At 45.2% G+C, this 20,627-nt stretch overlaps 1 protein-coding gene across 1 annotated transcript in view; it reads right to left on the reverse strand.

Annotated features, from left to right (window-relative positions):
• CCDC93 (CCC complex scaffolding subunit CCDC93) overlaps positions 1–20,627 on the reverse strand; it is a 1,137,947-nt gene that overhangs the window by 436,624 nt on the left and 680,696 nt on the right. Inside the window, exons 14-15 of the mRNA XM_078682376.1 lie at positions 6,970–7,043; positions 3,797–3,878 (exon numbers count right to left, since the gene is read on the reverse strand). Of these exons, the coding sequence (XP_078538502.1) occupies positions 3,797–3,878; positions 6,970–7,043 (156 nt within the window). The remainder of the gene's footprint in view (positions 1–3,796; positions 3,879–6,969; positions 7,044–20,627) is intronic.

The following is a 20,627-nucleotide window of genomic DNA, read 5'->3' on the forward strand; positions in this document are numbered from 1 at the left end:
AGCTTCCGAGGACCGGTTTCTGGCATTCCAGCTGTCTTCAGCCCGACTTGCTTGAATCCAGTGGCAAAGTGAGCAAGGGACTCACGTCTGAGCATACCCTGCCACACTTATGGTGGCCATAAGCGGTATAAAAGGGGGTGGGGAAGCGGATTGGCAGGGACTCAGGGCACATCAAGTCAAATTGCACCGGAGGCCAGGCAAAAAGTGAGGGGTAACCATGAAAAAAGGGGCACTTTATTACAACTCCGATCAAAAAGTCCTACAGGACATTGTTGTCAAGGCAATAATGCTTTGTGTCACGTTGCAGCTTGACAAATATCCAGGACAGGCACTCCGCGTGCCAGCACAGTGGTAGCAGCCTTCGCCTTTGTAGAATGGGCCCTAGATCCTTCTGGAGGGTGCTTCTTGGTTAGAATGTAGCAGATCTAAATACAGAAGACTATCCTCCTGTACGAAGACCTCTTTTGCACCACCAATGGCCAGAGGTACCACTCTACAGATCCACGTGGAAGTGCGGAAAGGAAGAAACTGACGTCAATGTGTAAGGGGAGGGCTAGTATGGACTCTTATGGGGTCACATCTGGTGGATGATGTTGTTATCGAGTCGCTCAACGCCCTCTACCAACACGAAGAGGTACTGCTGCAGAAAAATGTCCAGATCCAGTCTTGTGCCTGAGGATAAGGCATAAGACTTTAAAGGTAGAGAACCTGTGGCTAGAAGTCTCTATCCGATCCAAATCATGTCCAGAATGGCTCCAATGGAAGAAAGCATCTGAGAAGGAGTCAGATGTGACTTTGGCACATTGATAGTGAGCCTCGAAGATGACAGGAGGTTCTCCGTAGTCTAAAGGTGATTGATGTCTGCCTGGGGTGAGCCTGCCTTTAACAGCCAGTAATCAAAGTAGGGGAAGACTGAGACCCCTGACCTCTTAACAAGTGCTGCTACCAGCTGCCATCACTTTTGATGACACCCGACGGGACTGAAGAGACCAAAGGGGAGCACAGTGAACTGAAAAGGCTCCTGTCCCACCACATACTGCAAGTTGCAGAAAAGGGCTTGCAGGATGTATGTATGGATATAGGTATCCTGCAGATCGAGCGCCACCATCTTGTTTCCAGGGTCGAGAGCAGTCAAGACCTGGGCTAGGGAGCATATTTTGAATTTGTCCCTCTGGAGGAAGGCCTTGAAGTGGCATGGGTCTAAACTAGGATGAAGGCAGCTGTCAGTCTTTGGCACCATAACGCAGCAGGAGTAACATCTACAATCCACTTCTGGTGCAGGCACCCTATCTATAGACCCTTTGGCCAAAAGGGCTTGCACTTCCTCCAATAACATGGTTAGCTGGTCCTCTGTCAGCCATTCTGATGGCGAAATGTGCAGCAGAGTGACTATGAAGGTTAGTGCACATACCCTTTGGACAATTTGGATGGCCCACCTGTCTGATGTTATGTTCCACCAACCCGGTCGAAATGATTGCATCCTGCTGCCAACCGGGTGGCTGTACTCCACTAAAGGCACACTAAAGAGGTTTGGTATGTGGGGCAAGTGGCTGTCTGTATGATTTACCTCTACCAAAATCACGAACAAATATGAAACACTGATGCTGTTGGTGTTGTGGAGCACACAGGCACAAGGTGTGCTCTGTGGCCCTACTTTCTTCGAAGCTTTTAAGAGCAGGTTCTGATTTGCCCCCACAGAGGCAAGTTCCATCAAAGAGCATGTCCATAGTGGACGATTGGACATCGCCTGAAAAGCCTGTCAACAAGGCATAGTAATAAATAGCGACAATAGTGTCCACTGCTAGTCCAATGGCATACGTGGTATCCAGTCCGCAGTGGATTAAACTTGGCAGCATCACAGCCATCCTGCATGGCTTTGGTCAGTACAGGACAAACTTATTTGGGTACACCTGGGAGGATTTGAGCAATTGAATTCCAGAGAGTGTGGGAATAGCATCCCAGCAGGCAACTGGAATTATTCGACCAGGGGGTTCAATTAGTGGAAGAAAATTCCATCTTCCAGAAGGTCTCCATTCTCTTGGACTCCCTATACAGGTGAGCAGTCAGGCAAGTGTTAGGAGTTATGTGGCTGGTGGAAGCCTGCATCACCAAGCTTTTCAGGAGAGGGGTGCAAAGATAAAAAAGCATGGTTGCATAGGCTAGGTCAATGGCGCCTCGCAATTTGGAGAATTATTGGGGAACCAGAAAAGGTTTGGCCCAAGCCATAAGAGGAGATCAGTGAGTGAGTCAGTGAAAAGCAGCAGGAGTTCAATATTGTTTTGGCTGGCTGGAGGACTTCTGTCAGGACATTAGTTTTGACCTCTAAGGTGGGGAGCTTGAGGTCGAGAACTCTGGCCGCCGTCCCCATGACTATTGCAAAGGAGACACTTTCCTCTGTTGCATGATCTAGGAGTGAGAGGCTGAAATCTGGAGAGGTGTAAAGACCACTGACATCCTAGAGGTCATCATACTAGTTTTCTTTGCGGCAGTATTGGCCATTTTCATCACCTGCATTAAAGTCATTATCAAACTATGTCCCAAACAAAGAATGTAGCATATGAGACCTACCTTGCAGAGGTAGGATGATTAGTGGATCAGAAGGGGAAGGTTGCGATTCAACAGAAAGTGAGTGCAGACATGGTCAAGATCAGTGTGGCACCACCTCAGGGTAGGAGAGCACAATGGGTATCTCATCCTCCGGTGTTGATGGAGTCGGCACTGACATTCTGGAAACCGGCGAGGGTTGTGAAGATGGTGTTGGTACGGGTACTGGAAGAGGCCCAGTGATGGGTATGAATGATCCAACTTGCGCTGAATGTCAACCCACTAGCGGTTTCGCAGCTGGAGGATCTCTCAACTCCTTCGGGTCTGCAGATGTGCCAGAGGGATCTGAAGAGTCAGAGAGAGCATGACCTCATAAAACTCCTGGATCTGTCTTGGTGTTGCAGATGGCTCTGGAAACTTGGGTTGTAACGGAACAAGTAGCAGTATGGGCGCCAACGTCGACCAACTTCGGAAGCAAGATGGGGACGCATGGCTCGCCATCACATCTTCTCAGTTGTGCAAGAGCCCTGCTTGGATTTTTTAATGTTTTTTTCTTCAACTTACCAGGGGAGTTGCAGAGTGAGGATGACTGACCTTGGGATCGACTCCTGCCCCTTGGACCAGTGGAGTTTTTAGATGCTTGCGGACATAAGAGATCCATTCTGTCTTGCAGTATTTTATGGTCTAAAGAATAATTGACATGCAGTCAGTGCAGACCTTAGGGTCATACTCTACCCCTGGCACCACAGGCAAAGCTGATGAGGATCTATCACAGAGATTTGAATGCAACATCCCGTACAAGGTTTGGACCCGGTCCTCTTGTGAGGTGACATGCCCCTAACACATTGTGAAAGTTGGGGTAAACGGTCTGGGTAAGAGACAAAAGATATCTCTGGATCCGCATCAAATGGAGAAGAAAGATAGGAACTGAAGTTAGCATGGAAGTGCCAGGTATAATGGCCCCTAACTCAATTGCAGAGCGGAACTCCGTCAGTGTGGAGCTGCACGGCGCCTCTTACTGGTGCATAGAGGTACTGATCAAAATATTCCGGATCCAGTTTGACACCTGGGGTATATTCAATAGATTAGGAATCTGCATTAAAAGTGTCTATCAAACAAATATTTATAGAGAACGTTTCACAGACTTCAACTATTATAATTAGTGTTTATTAGCACTTCAGTAGCACACCATCTGCTCACATTATCTCCAAAACCACAAAAATGTAAACTCTGCACTCAATAGGCTACTTACCCTACAGTGTGATCGAAATTCTTGCTCTTGACTTTTTAGGTTTTCATTCATGGCAACCAGTGCTCTTAGATTTTGTAGGACACTAAATTCAAACAAAACATTATATTATTATTTAAACACTTTGTAAAACATCCAAGAACATCTTAAAAAATAAGGCATACAAGAGTTTTCACATACTTATGTTTATGAGTGAACAAACTTTGAAATGTTATGATCACTCATAATGTTCAATAACCAGTGGATTGTAATTCAAATAACTATTCCAGACCATTCCACCAAAGGAAACATTAAAATATGCCGGTGATCATTATCTTAAGGTCCCATACCTACAAATCATTATGCAGAGGTTTGCCTGCTGTAGTACAAAATCTACAATTATTCGTTTTTTTTCTTCAAAATGGCATCATTAACTTGAGAACACTGTGCGCTTTACCTATTTCAGGTATTGGAATATGAACAAGGCAAAGAACCATTAAGAGTAACCTACTATCCAGTAACAGAAAGTGAAGCCATTTAACGCAAGTATGTCTACTTATCTTTTTACCTAGCTCCACTGAGATGCATTTATGACAGTGATGTAAAATTGCGAATTAATTTCTCCCTGAACTCCTTTGAGGGTTTGAGTAGAGACTGAACACTATTCACCTAAATACAAAAGTGAGTCTGACAGTCATGTATAGCAGATAAATGCTAAACTGAGCTCATGTTACAGCTCAACTGCTCCTGACTTCCATAAGGGGAAATGATCCCGATCACAATAGCTCTTACAGTCACATTAATTCGTTTCTCTATGAATGAACTATTTTTAACCAATAATTGAAAATATAAATAGAGTGGGCTTTGCTCCACCCATAGGAGTATACTCTCTCCCCTCATGCTACTGGCTGTATAGCGTGTCGTGCCACCTCTTATGGAGAGCTTTCACTAGAATGTTTTAGGGGCTATTTTACATCCCAATAGTACTCTGAATGGTCACAAACGAAATTATTTGTCTTAAAGATGCACTGTATACAGAATGCAATCTTTTCTTCTTTTTTGCTTTGGTTTTCACTGCAGCCGGCTCTTTAAAATATTTTAGTCACAACAAAAAATGTGAGCAATATCTTTTGGCTTTGTAAGTGAGCGTTTCCTCTGTGTTAGATATTTAAGTCTAAAATCAAACGAATTTCTGCTGGGAAATATTTGACCAAAAATGGATGTTTCACCATATGCTAAGTGCCCCCACTTTACAATAAAATTATGTATTTGCTTTCGTTTTTTGGGTTTTAAAGGACAAGTTACTTACCTTTGATTACGCCTTATCTGGTAAAGACATGATCTAGCTGCAGATTCCTTACCTTTGGATTTCCCAGGCATCAGACTGGATCCGGACGTTTTTCTTCGAGCAATACCCTTGTGCCAGTAGGTGGCAGTCGGCCTGCTCCGCATGGAGTTGTCGGTGGCGTCTCCATCATTGGGATGTTCATGCCACCTGTATAGGCGTCAACTCAGCGCGCTGACGTCAATTTCTTTTCATGACTTTCCACGCCAGGATTGCAGAGCCGTAAAGTGCGCTGATATTGGTGTGTTTCTGAACAACAAGAGCCCCTAAAGGGAACAGCCCTGACCCTAAAAACCTGTCTGCAGTGTGGGGATGATGGGCGGGTTCTTATGGAATCTGCTGCTGGATCATGTCTCTACCAGATACAGCATTACCAAAGGTAAGTAACTTGTCCATCTGAAAGAGACATGTAGCCTCAGATTCTTACCTTTGAATAGATTCCCAAGCCACACCATCCCCGGAGGAGGGACTGAGGACAAGTTTAGACCAGGAAGTCCTGGAGGACAGAGTAGCCAAAAAGGCCGTCTCTTCAAACTTGACTGTCCATGCATTAGTGTTTGGTAAACATGTGAAGGAATGCCCACGCTGCTGTCTGACAAATGGAACCTGGAACCCCAAGTTGCAACACCGTGGTAGCAGCCTTAGCTCTGGTGGATTGAGCCCTTAAGCCTTCAGGAGGCTGCTTCTTGGTCGTAGCAAATTTTGATGCAGAGGATGACTCATCGTGAGATAGTCCTCTTCTGAGATAGTCCCCCTCTTTAGAGGGGTTCGGAGGAGTGTAGAAAGTGGGCAAAGTGACAGATTGCCGCATGTGGAATGGTGTTATTACTTTCAGTAAGAAAGTGGTCCTTTTGCAAAGCACCAACATATCAGGGAAGATGGTCAGGTGAGGAGGCTTGGAAGACAGAGCCTGCAATTCGCTCACCCTCCTGGCAGAAGTTATTGTCACTAGAAAGGCTGTTTTAATGGTAAGCAGCAAGAGGGGACTGTAGTGCAGAGGCTCGAACGGAGCACACATCAGGAAGGTGAGAACCAAATTAATGCCCCACTGGAGCATGATGAAAGGGGCAGGTGGAAACATATGTACAAGCACCTTAAGAAATCCATTTAAAATAGGAGATTTAAATAAGGAGGGTTGGTCTGGCAGCCTCAGGAAGGCAGACAGGTCGAAAGATACCCTTTGAGAGTGCCCAGAGCAGAGTTCTGCTGGGCAAAGGTCAAAATAAAAAAGAACTTTAGAGATGGAAGCAGAAAGTGAATCAATAGATCTTTCCGTACAATGTTTTTGCAAAGGCGTACATGGTCTTGGTAGTAGGACCCCCTGACTGCCAAAATACCATTATAGACTTCAGGAGGCAGGTCGAATGCAGTCAACTGCTGCCAATCAATCTCCAATCTTTTGTGTGAAGCTTGCTCTCCACCATGAACCCATGGTCACTGTGGCCAATGTTTACAGCAAAGCAATTGACCCCCATTAGGGTGGCGCGGTTCTGAAAAAAAAACAATGGAAAATTATTCTGTTGCCGGAGGAGCCGGAGAAGTTATACTGCCCTCAGAAATACCAGTTGGAGGAGATTGAAATGTTGCTTCAAAGGCTGGCTGGAGCTAAATCAGAGTTAGATATTGAGGGACAATGTCTATACACTCCCTCCCGATCCTAGTGGATGGACAATGCTTAACAAATTTCCAGATAAAGTGTGATTCCTCAGAATAAGATTCTTTATTATAAATCCATTTGAAGCCAAGCAAAGACCACAAACACTAACAATGCAGAGCTAATCATAAGACACTACCACAAATGCAGGCAACACTGACACCTCTGAAAACAGCAACCTTACACAAGAGAAATTACCTTGAATCGGCTTGGGATTCCAGCGTTTCCAGAGCTGCAAGCTCCTTGTCCAGTTTTTCACGATGATTCAAAATCTATAGATGGAGTAAATTGAAAACATTCGTTTAACAATAAAATAACCTATGCGCCCATGCATGGGCAAATAACATCTCTTAATTTTAATATACATGCATCTGGACAGTTCAACCTTCCCCTATATATCCTCTGGATAAATAGTCCGTCCCTGTGGCATGCTTTCCACCACCATCCATTCAAGGGAACATCTACTTGTTGCCAATTGAAGCAAAACCTCTTGTTGCCGAAAAATGTAAATTAGCTTTTGGGTCACTAGAAGTCAGAGTAAAATGCACTTCCTTTTCTAACCTAAAATGGAGCTAAACCTCTACTGGTTGTTTTACTATCACACTTACTTTCCATTGCAACATTTCTACTTAAGCAACTAATGTATTATTCTTGTATTTAATGATTTGAAAATAAATCTAAAATTCTCCAATAACAATTTGCTCGCCAGAGTCTTCTACACTGAGCCACCTTCTTAAAGGGCTGGATACTATTATCTGATGAGCAGACAAGAAGCATCAAATCAGATATAAATAAGGCCTGGCTAACAGCTAAGTGTGAGATGTCTTCAGGCAGAACGAGAAATGCTTTCTAAATACTTGACCATAAATAGTACCAGGCACAAGCCAAGGGTTGCTGGAAGAAGGCCAGGACTGTGGAGAAGATGGAAGCCGCACATGAAATTGCTGTTTAACACAGTCTTTAATATGTTTTGTGAGTAAGCTGCTTCTCTCAGTTTGCTTTCAACATTCGCTTTCTTCTCAAAAGAGCCTTCAGCACACTGAATAAACACAATACTGCCTGGACTCTGTTGACAGTGCAATTCACCGTCCTTTGTAACTCATGAAGGGAAGCCTTCCTTGTGAAGAGCCTTTGTGAAAAGTCAATACTTTAATTTAAAGATGACATTTTAAACACACTCTGATGGTCCAGGAGTGAAACATATTCAGGGATGTATCTGTGACAGTATTGCTAGCTCTTTCATATCTATTGCTTCAAAGCATGTGGGTTCCTAACCCTGGGCATAGTTCATGTAGTAGCGCTACGCGAAGTGCACTTCGCACTATGCAAGCTACGCGGACTGCATAGTGCACTGTGCAAAATGCTGTTCGCACTGATTGCACAGTGCCGAATGCTTGTCCGCACAGTGCACGCGGTAGTTTTCTGCCACTCGAGTAGATTTCTACTCGAGCGGCAGCTTTCTCAACACGGACTGGTAGTTTCTCATCGCGAGCATACGCGACCACTCGCAATGAGAAACTTGACCTCCCTGCATTGAGAATCTCGCCTGGAGCTTTATTTTCCACGCTCGCGATCGACAACTTGATGTTGCTGATCGCGAACGAGGAAAAAGTCTCGCCGGGATGTCCTTTTGCTTGCTCGCAGTCACCAACTTGACGCTGAGGACCGCGAGCAAGCAAAAAATTAACGCTACGCGTGTTTCCACTGTGCTACGTGCAAATCGCGAAGTAGCGCAAACTTTGCAGACTACGCGAGCGTAGCATAGTACTTCGCCCAGCGTTAGTTCAAATGACCATGAGATGCTTCCAGACATCCACCCTGAATAGCTGCGATACACCTTGTCAACACATCGACATAAGCTAAGACGGCTACAGACTAATACATATTGCATGACAAAGAAGGAAGAGACTTTGGATGCCATTCAGTAGCTATTACGATTTGTGCACAATGGAAGCCCGTTAGGAAGTACTGCACTGGTAAGGAAGGTGTAGAGTGGACTTTAACTAAGAACAGATGGGTCTGTTGACTGGGGCACTTGAATGTGGAGACGTGTGGCTCAATGGTTAGAGCGGCAGACCCTGATGCAGAGGTCTGGCCCACGACCAGGGTTCAATTCCTGCCTCGGCGGCTCTTGGGCTCAATTTCCCCGGACCTCATAATTCTCGCCTCGGTGCCTATTCTAATCATGGGTCCAACTCTGCAACTCTGGGCAATAGCTTGCTTAATCTCCACAACGGCCCCAACAACGCTAGGATGCCTGGCTTCACCTTGGGGGTGCCCAGGAGTGGGCACTTCACAGGGAAAGGCCAGGAAGGGTTCATCAGCGCTATTCGTACAAGCGCCGAGATGCCTCATGGTGATTCGTGCGCTATACAAGTACCATTACATTACATACATTACAATGCTACACAGCAGAAGAAGATGATGACGTCCATTACCAGCTTGACTGAATATTTTCTTTTTATTTGAAATTTCTGGATTCACACAAGTATATCTGACTGAAAACATTCAACATACACCCTCATACAAAGATACACATAGAGGGCATTTGATTTCCATATGATCATGTATTACAACTAATTATAGGAAATCTACAAAAACAGATATTTCATATAAGAAAGGATGTTCTCTCACAAATGCCTTCATATTATTTAGGGCATTGACCATCTTCAATTCCAAAACCCAAATGATAATCGCAGAAAGACAATGGAGCTTAATAAAATATGTTAAAATTAAGAAATACACCTAGGAGGAATTCAGTGGTAGCATGTCAGAAAGGTAAAAAACACGGAATGCCCAACAGAGTTAAACCCAAACCTATGCTAATCTTACTCCCATTACATATGGCCGCATGCATATTACTCAAACCAACAAAAGGACCCCGCAGAAGCCAATGACAAGAAGCTCCTGAATTACATAATACCCGTCTGTTATTAAAGGTATTTGTTACACGTGCATTTTCCATGAGGAGGAAAAAAAGTTTATTGTATTTCTGCTCCTGTGCCGGCGTTAACCTTTAACATGTGTGTATGTATGTGCTATATTTATGAACCTGCTCGGACTACAAGCGGGCACCGGGGCGTGATTTCAACTTCGGCGTTTTGCAAATGATGACGCTGAATGTTAGCTACCTAAGAACTACCAAAGGAATTCTGGAAAGAATGAGTCGCTTATTCATGGAATGAGTTAAAGATTTTAAAACGTTTTGCCCCAGGAGAACTTGGATCTGATTTCAGAGTGCAAAATGTGCGTGAAAAACGTTGTTAAACCTATACGTGATTTTTTTTATTCGTGAGTGACTTAAGTGAGTGCAAACGCGATAAGGCGGGGTGGTGCAAGTGTGGAATATCCAAATGTAGAGGTTTACATACAGTAAATGGGCGTGGCCAGAGTGGACGAAGGGCTCGAAGGATGCCAATGACCCATATTTTTAAAGATTCACAGAAGTGGAGCAAATGACGAACTAATATTCCCGATTATTGAATATGGCTGTTTTAAACACGAGCTAAGTCTGAAATAAGCAGAGGAAACTGCTCCTGTATTGCTTTAGCCAGGGCTTTATGTGGGCCGGGTCTCACCCGGTCTGAGCACGGCAGTTTTTTAAAGGGGGCCTCGAAACGGGTCTCTACCGGGCTCTGTTTTGTGCCCAGGCACTTTTTTTCCGGACTGCAGTGACAGCATACTGCAGTCCAGAAAAAAACGGACCGCCTGAGTCAGGGATCAAAATAGACCCCGACAGAGACCAGTTTCGGGACAGTAGGCACATCATTGTGCAGGTGCTCACACAAAGAGAGTCATTTTCTCTTTAGATTTCCCTTCTGTTTTTGAAACTCAGGAGCAGAAACATTGTCTTGGTGTCACCAGGACGTTAAGTGGGAGGTTTTTCAATATCATATACAAGCCATGGTTGCTGCTTATTTATCTAATGCAACAAACAACCATTGACAAAGCCAATTGTCCTGACTTGTTGTAGGTGTAATGTTACTTGTTGTATCATATTTCGATGCAATGACAGATACAGCAAAATACAAGTCGGGCAGCACACACTATGCTAAGCACATATATTTTAGCTTACATATTTTAAGCCTTTAGCCCAAGACCACGCTGATCCTAACGGTACAAAAGGGGGTGGTGATGGACGGAGCATCTGAACCAATCAAACACTCACACCCAGTCAACAGATCTGGGTTTAATCCATCACCGTTCTTTAGCCCACTCTGCCACCCCAGTTCAGACATGGCCATATGCAAATCAGTCTGACCCTGAGCCTCATGGGAACAGTCCAGCCCGAACTGCCAAGCCATGCCTTCCCTGGACCGGAAACAAGCTTCCTAGGACCGGTTTCTGGCATTTCAGCCATCTTCAGCCAGGCTTGCTTGAATCCAGTGGCAAAGTGAGCAAGGGACTCACGTCTGAGCATACCCTGCCAACTTATGGCGAACAAAGCGATACAAAAGGGGGTGGTGATGGAGAGCATATGAACCAATCAAACACTCACACCCAGTGAACAGATCTGGGTTTAATCCATCACCGTTCTTTAGCCCACTCTGCCACCCCAGTTCAGACATGGCCATATGCAAATCAGTCTGACCCTGTGCCTGATGGGAACAGTCCAGCCCGAACTGCCAATCCTAACATCGAATATGAAGGACGAAAATCGTAACGAAAAACACAAAAAATTAATGCATGCAGATGCTTTCAATTAAGAACTGATAACAGTAAGAAAAAAACTTTAAGTAAGCCAACTTTGTTTTGTTCTGTCCCCATCATTGCATTCTTCTGCAATGATATACATACATTATAAATCATATTTTATTAAAAGGCGTTAGAGCAAAACTGATCTGGCTTCACGCATTACCAAGAGCAAGATGCACAAATACAAACCGCACTGGACAAACTGTATGGACGCTAGTTCAGTGTACGTTACACGAACGTACACTAAAATGCACACCAGGCACGATTAACTTAGACGTGAACATTTAATGCACGATTCTGATAGTAAAACACTAACCATCACACTCCTACAAGTGTGACAATTCGGACTATTTCAGGCCCCCAAAGCTATAAGAATGGCCTGGGCGGCAGGGAATACTACTTTTTAATGCATATTGAATTACTATTTAATTGTTGTTGTGGTCATCATTTCTAAATCAGCCAGACGGCGCCACCTTGTGGCAGACTGTCACAAGTGCTGGTGCTGACAAATTAGTGCGGTTGGCTCAAATTAAGCACTGTAAACTGTGTGCCTCTTGTCAAGTGCTCTAAGTGGACGTGCCATACTGATACTGCGCAATGACGCACACAGGACATTTGACTCACAGTGTTCTTCGTGCATCAGACAAGTGACCTGGCACACGTTGCTATGTTCTGATAATAGAATTTTTCGCCTTTTCAGCTCATTATCAGAAAGTCCGAATGTCTGGATCGACCCCTGGCTCTTCAATGAGCGGCTGAGTGCCCGTAAACCTACCCTCAATCTTGTCCTTTATGGAAAAAAAGGACAGGAATCTTCTTAGTTGCCAAGACTCGTTCCCAGGCGAGATGAGCTTTCTCGTCTCTGTCTGAACTGTCAGATAGATATTGATTTCGTGCGCGCTGGCTGTTTGCACCTTATGTCCCCAGCTTTGGCGTGTCACGTCACGCTTTCTCTGTTAATCACCAGTGGAGCCTTTGGACGCCTGGCGCAGTGACAACCCCTAATGCAAATGTGTACCATGAACACAAAATTGCAGCACTCGGTATGAATCGTTGTACCGGCACCCACTGCAGCTGCGCTGTCGTGACAAAACACAGCTTAGATTGAACGCAGACTTACCCACAAAGTTGAACGCAACGGATAGGCCTCAACCAGGCGCGCAACACCCGTTGGGCTCACGGGGCTTCAGCACCCCCCCCCCCCCCGGTCGTGTGTGAGCCCGGGCTGACACAGCTTCGTGGGCTGCCGACGTCTAATTGCAGCCACACCCGAGTACTTCACACGTCTGTTAAAGGTCATTTACATGTAAATGAGGCTTTTATTATGTTTAGACGAATATTGGCAATCGCAGGGTGCACTACGTGGAGAGTAAGTAGATAGTTCAATGTAATGCTAGAAAATTCTGGGTGCCCTCGTAGGGTGGTGTTATCCGTCTGGAACACCTTCAAATATCAAGATTGTTGTGTATGCGGAACCCCGCAAAAACATCCCCTGATGAGGCACACCAATTGGGATCACTCGCAGGTGCTTCAAAGTTTTTTAATTTCTTTGTACAGTTGTATACAGGTAATCCCCTTAGGGGTAATTAGCTTCGATATTAAACATCATATCGTAAGATGATCAGAGTCATAATCCATATGGGTTTAAACATTGAGCTCCAATGCATTTCGGGCTTGACAGCCCTTGGTCACGGAGAGCTGAGGAGGAAGCGAAAGAAAGGAGCGGGTAAGGCGGTGTGCTAAAACAATATAACGTTCAGGGTCGTGGAAAATTTTACAGTGAGGTAATATAAAGTGCACTCGTGCGTGGACAGTTGGTGAAGTTAGTCTAAGTTAAGGTGCTGGGTCGGTGAGATAGTTTAAAGTGCACTAGTGCGTGGACACTTGGTAAAGGTGCTCGAAGTTAAGGTGCTGGGTCGGGTGAGTGGTAGAGGTAATACCGCTAGTGACATGGGAGGACTCACAAAATATTATATAACTATAATTTAGAACGCACTAAAAAATATCTTTTAATCGAACACCCTAAGAGTCCAACAATTCACATGTGCCCAAAAATCCACAAGAATCTTATGGATCCTCCTTTTAGACCTATAGTGTCTACGAAACGATCAATCCACGAGACAACTGGGAAATTCCTTGATAAATATTTACAACCCTTGGTAACTCAATCGTTGAGTCACATTAAGGACACCACAGAATTTCTCACGAAATTGTCTACTTTCCAAACTACCAACAATGAACCACTAGTGTTTGGCACAGCCGATGTGAGCTCATTATACACATCCATACCCCATGCAGGGGGCATCGAGGCAATTGAACAGATTCTTCTGAAAAGCAACATTGACCCTAACATGCAGACGTTTCTGATGGAATTAATGATATTCATTCTTTATCACAGTTACTTCACAGTCGATGACCAATGGTTTTTGCAACTCTCTGGGATGGCCATGGGAAACTGTGCAGCCCCGTCCTACGCAAACACATACATGGAGAACTTTGAAACCAAACATCTGTATACCAACTCAAGCTTCCAGAACCATTCTAAACTATTCTTGCGATATATTGACGATCTATTCTTCCTATGGGCAGATACTAAAGAGTCTCTTCACAACCTACTAATGGAAACCAACACCAAGGATCCACGAATCAAACTCACGTGGCAAATCAGTGACACTGACATCACCTTCTTAGATGTCCACATCAAGAACACACCAGACGGAATCGTCACGGACCTACATAGAAAGAACACGGATAGGAATAATGCTCTTCATTTCACCAGCTTCCACCAAGGTTCCCTTAAAAAGCACCTCCCGTACTCCCAAATGCTGCGCATCAGGCGCATAGTATCCGACGAAACCATGGTTAACCAAAGGATGATGGAAATGTCCGATAGATTTCGGACACGTGGCTACCCAGAAACCATTCTACGTGAGGCACAAAGCCGTGTGGCAACCATATCCAGACAGGAGAGTCTGACCAAAACTCATAGAAACACACAGCAACGCATGGTTCTTGTATCAAAATTTTCTACTGCGAGCACAGCATATAAAAAAATCATCTGGAAACACTGGCCAATACTGCAAAATGAGCCGGATTTTCAAGGAATCTTTAATGAGCCCCCAATATTTGCCTACACCAGGAACTGTAACATTAAAGAAATACTGGCGAAGCCCACAGTACCAATCAAACTACATCGTGGCACTCAGCCCTGCTTGAACTGTGGCCATTGTAATAATGTAATTCGGGGCAACAAAATACAGCATCCCATGAAAGGACACAACATTAAACTTCACGTAGACGCCACATGTAACTCCACCAACTTAATCTATGCCCTAAAGTGCCCATGCGGCAAACTATACATCGGGAAGACGGAACGCAAAATTAAAACCAGATTGAATGAGCATAAGTCTAACATCCGGCTTAAATCTGAGAAATCAAGCATCGCTCTTCACTACATGGAAGCACGTCACTCAATCGCCCAGTTGAAATTCCTGGTCCTGGAGATCGTATCTAAAAAAGAAGGCATTGACAACACTAAACTTTTACTGAAACGTGAACTTGAATGGATTTACCTGTTGCAGACCCTTAAGCCCCACGGGCTCAATGACCGCACAGAATTTAGTTGCTATTTGTAATGGATGTAATGTGATCCATGTTCTGCTGCTGCACCTTGCCCTTTACCCTCTTCATTTTGTCACCTGTATCTTTTTACCTTTTTACCTGTATTTGTTCACATATGTTCCTTAACGTTTATTATGTCACCATTTCTGATCTAGGAAGATTCCACTACCTCTCACTACTTTATCTTGTCTATCTCTCCCGTGTTTATTTATCAGTATGTGCCAACACTCGCTTGTTTACGTTTACCACGGTAACACTTTTGGTTCAATAAGATTTCACCACTCAAAGATGGCCCCGCTCCCCACGGGACGAGTCCGTCATCTATGTCCATGTTAATATGTAGCCGGCCGCGTCACACGCGGTTTAGACGGCAAACGGATGACCGACGGTGAATATCTCAGGACGCTACGCGTCTATATGAAGTAAGAACCTAAATTATAGTTATATAATATTTTGTGAGTCCTCCCATGTCACTAGCGGTATTACCTCTACCACTCACCCGACCCAGCACCTTAACTTCGAGCACCTTTACCAAGTGTCCACGCACTAGTGCACTTTAAACTATCTCACCGACCCAGCACCTTAACTTAGACTAACTTCACCAACTGTCCACGCACGAGTGCACTTTATATTACCTCACTGTAAAATTTTCCACGACCCTGAACGTTATATTGTTTTAGCACACCGCCTTACCCGCTCCTTTCTTTCGCTTCCTCCTCAGCTCTCCGTGACCAAGGGCTGTCAAGCCCGAAATGCATTGGAGCTCAATGTTTAAACCCATATGGATTATGACTCTGATCATCTTACGATATGATGTTTAATATCGAAGCTAATTACCCCTAAGGGGATTACCTGTATACAACTGTACAAAGAAATTAAAAAACTTTGAAGCACCTGCGAGTGATCCCAATTGGTGTGCCTCATCAGGGGATGTTTTTGCGGGGTTCCGCATACACAACAATCTTGCTTTTATTATGTTTTCACCCCTTCTTACAGCCACTCTGGTTACTGCTGGAAGAATTAGCCACCCCCCCCAAATCTTTTTCAGCCCCCCCCCCCCGAAATTTGGCTCAAGTTGCCCGCCTGGCCTCAACACGTTTCAGGTCATTCAATCAAGCATGTTCTCAACAAGCACGAGTGCCTCAACCAAATAGTACCTGCCTGCGAGTTTTGTTGGTCACAACGGATGACGCACAGAAGCCTACACCGCTATTCCACTCAAAATATAAAACTCAAAAAAGCTGCTGGAGACAAAAAAAAATCTGTTTCTGATCAGATGAAGCCAAAAAGAGAATTCCTTGCTTGAGGGCAGACATGGCAGCCAGGTTTAAGACGTAAGTTAGACACTTTAGAGGGGACTAATCACAAAGCTACCAGCGACTGACCATAGTTTCTGCGCCTCAATCGCTGTCACATTTAATTTATTGTCCCGTGCATCCTCTTCTGGCATTTGCCGCAGTTTAGTGCCACTGGAAACCAGAGAAAATTATATACTTCAAAATGGAAGGTGCACCAGAAATGAAACCGATAAAGCAAATTTCAGTCCATCAGTTCCCCCATGTGTTTTGGATTGTAAATACTTTATATTTTTGTGTTTTGTGGGCTGTCTAGTGACAAACTACGTTTAGTGAGACCTGTTTGATGTAGTACATCATGTGCGTTATAGCGGTGTCTCAAGAGTGTTATCCCTATGGGACAGATAGGGACTATGACGTTGTGTGTATGTATATATGTAAATATGTGATGTCAATTTACATGTTTTTATATGTGATGATTTATACTGTGTTTTATGTGATTGTTTAAACCCTGATGAAGTACCTAGTGTGACAGGAACGAAACGCGTTGGCTGATGGCTGATTTTAACTCATATGCAACTAATTTCGCCCATAAAAGAAGACGAGGGACTGAAATTTGCAATTTTGGGTTCATTTCTGGTGCACCTTTAGAGGGGAGTTCAGGGAGCGTGCGCACAAGGGAACCTCAGTGACTCAAAAGGTGCACACTACATCTTTCCGGGAGGCCAAAACTCTCATTCCGCCCCTTGATTCAGGCATTCTGGCATGTCAGAGGCTGTGCACCACACTTTGGGCTCCGGATCCCTCCTTTTCACCATGAGGACTGAGGGATTCTGAGAAGTTTATACAAAACAGCAGAGTAGGATCCGTACCTGCCAACACTACTCTGGCCCTCTTCCCTGGATGACGGGAGTGCAGCGCTCACATTGGAGACACAAGCTTAAGAGGGGGGCTCTGGCTTCAAGCAGGACCAAAGATCTCAGCAGGAGATTCTCTGCTTGCACTAGGCTGGCCTCTAGAGTGTCAGGCAGTCTTTTGAACTCACAGAATTCTTCCTGCACCGGGAAAGTGTTCCAGCACACACCATATCCCCCCCCTAAAAAAAACGGTTTATGCCCTAGTCTTGAAGTCATTGCCCTCTGATTAAAGCGTTCCTCTTGCTCCTACCTCATTGTAAACGTCCTGGACGCCCTGCCAGATGCGACGGCCCATACCTCGAACTATCTACATTTTTGTATTGCCTAACCTGTATTGTGCAAAATCACTGCCTCACAGACTCACCTTCACTGGCTCGCAGGCTCACCCTGGTTGTGCTTTCTAAGCAGATTTGGAAACCAAGTTGCTCCTCCCACCCCTGCAGCACAATGGGGCACCGGAAGCCCCAAAGTGCACAATTATAGTCTACATCGGATCCAAGCCCCACTCCACAAACACGTTACCTTTCTAAAATGGACCCTACGAGTAGAACCTTGTTAGGACCTGTAGTGATTGAGCCATTTTTATGGATAATTGGCTCGATTATGACCATTGCCCACTACCATCTCAGTATATTTTGCTCTAATATAGTGCTATGCAGGCCCGCATAATATATATTTGCTGTAAAATAGGACTCGATAATGTTTGTTCTGTGTCTGACTATATCTTGCTTAAAGGCAGGACTTACCTATTGGCTTCGGCATACTCTAATGCCATCTTGCATACTAATTCGGGCTCTTTACGGGAATAGTGGTCTATGCTTAAACGACTCCATTTTCTAAGCTGTCGCCATCTTCTAAGCTTTTCTGGGTGAGGAGTCATGTTTTACTTCTCACTTGTTTTTCGCACTTCGTATACTAGTAGGAACCGGTTCTTGTGGGAGGAATTGTGGAAAATTAGTACGGTTTGGTAAACATTATCTGCGCCATCTTGCCTTTTCCCCTGATGCCACACTTTTTGTCGTGCGCACCCGCCATTTTAGGTGCCTCGATCAGAACCACCCTCTGCATGCCGCTGACCCCCACTCACTGGCCACCCCCGCTCTCACATGCCCTGGGTCATAAACCCCTCTTCAGCGCAGCTCTGCCTCGGAACCCCATCCTGTTCCCAGCGCGACACCTCCCTTCATTCCTTTCATGGTCCCAGGTCCTTTGATACAAACCCCCTTTTTCCTGTGTGCCCGTTTGTCTTCCTCGTTCCCAGACCGCCACCTGGCCCTGCGGATATTGTTTATTGCCCCCCCTCCCCGTACAGTAGGAAGCTTCCCCCATTAAAAGGCCCTCGAATTGATCAAAGCCCCCACCCTATGATATCCGATCAACCCCACACATTCCGTGAATCGGCGGAATGTCCAGCTGCGCGATAATCATCACCTATTGTGACCGGGGTGGGGACTTCAACTGTAAATGTGCGTGGGAACGGGCCTGAAGGGGAGATTCCGAGGATGTCCTTTCATACTTCAAAGCATTGCAAGAATGTGTTACCTGCAATAAAATCATAAACCTGTGTATAAGAGGCCAGGCCTCAGAGATGCGGTTAGAGCACCTCGTGACGATACTGGCTGTCCGAACTGATGTGTTCTCCTCCGGAGAGAATAAACCTTGTTTCCTGCCTTCCAGTCTCCAGCGCCTGCCTCTTCATTGATTAATATTTTGTGGGTTAAGGAGGCGATACCGCCGGGCAAATATTGGTTGGCCCTGACCTTTTTTTTACAATTGGCGCCCAACGTGGGGCCCATCAGCGACACGTGGATCCAGTGGGAGAGGTCCTGACGACAGAGTGAACGACTGCAACGATCGGGAGAGCTCTTGCCCAATAGACCCTCGTCTGGCAGCCGATCATCCGTACTTCACTGGTTCCGAACAGACCTCTCTCGAGTGATCTACGGTCCTGACTGGGAACCATCAAGAGTGCCGCGAAGAACACGAGGAAAGGAGGACGATCGGGCGCTGGATTCGGAAGACAAGAAACTGTCCATACGGTCCGGGTAAGGTCGTGTAAACACGACGAATTGCGAAATGATTGTTTTATTGTTTGGAAAATACTAGTATTGCTCTTTGTTGATTTATTTGGAGATTCGCTGTCTGCAAACGGAGAAACAACAGGCTCTCTCTCTCTTTGCAAGCAGTGAAGGATAGGTAACGCAGCCAGCGTGCCTATCTTTCTCCCCCACTGATTGATTGTTTGAACCCACACTGATTAATTGTTTTTGACCCCGAACTACTGTTCGCGGATTGTTTTCTGGAGATTCTCTGTCTGCAAACAGGAAAAAGAACAGGTTCCTCTTTGCAGACAGTGAAAGGGTAGAGGACGCAGACCTTTTGCGGGCCTACTTATTCTCCCCACTGATTGTTTTGATTGATCGAGTATTGACTGTTCGATATTGGTTCATGAGGTATTCACTGCCTGCAAACAACGTAGAATAGAAATATTCTGTCTAGTCTTTTCACGCAGTGATAAGATAGGCAGTGCTGACTTTTTGTCCTCGTTGTGAGCCGTCATGTCTGTCTTCTCCCCACTGATTGGTAGTTGGTTCAGCCCGGACCGTTTATTAGAGGTGGACCATCTAGCTCCGCTGGAAGGCACCCCTAATAAAGACATGTTCACAAAGTATGGATTAGTTACCATAGCCTATAGTAAGCTGTGGCACAAGTGTACCAAAGAAAATCAAGAAAAACAGTGGCCACTGATAGGATCCTTCGATCTTGATAAAATAGAAACGCTAGAAATAGCCCTTTGTAATAGTAAGACGACACCTATTATGCTCGACAGTCTCGGTATGTGGCGCAAAGAAGCAATGCAACGAAAGAAAAGAGACGAAGTCAGAGTAGGTAAAGAAACGCGACAGACAACCTTCCAAGCATCTGGTAGGCAAAAGGAAGGGATAGCGGCAACACGGTTCCAAGGAGTAAACGCAGGAAGGGAACGGTGTAAAGGAATATATCGACAGAACAACCCCAAGACACAACGACCCGAAAGTAATCCCCCGACACTACGCGTAGGATGACCAGACTTAGGGCAAAACCAATGTGCTTTTTGTAAATGTTCCGGGCACTGGAAAGCCCAATGCCCGACTCTACTGAACGAGGGTAAGAGCAGAGGGCCGACAGAAATAACAGGCCGGCAGAAAGGGAAAAGGCGTGAGACAAAGATGAATCAGACTGACACGGACAGGCCAGATAGAACCACCACGTTTGATTATGCCCGATGGCACAGATTTCGCCAGACCGATTTCAGCGACATGTTTGAGTCCTCATAGATCGAACAACG

This window comes from Lissotriton helveticus, chromosome 3_1, assembly GCF_964261635.1.
Source record: "Lissotriton helveticus chromosome 3_1, aLisHel1.1, whole genome shotgun sequence".
Classification (NCBI taxonomy): domain Eukaryota; kingdom Metazoa; phylum Chordata; class Amphibia; order Caudata; family Salamandridae; genus Lissotriton; species Lissotriton helveticus.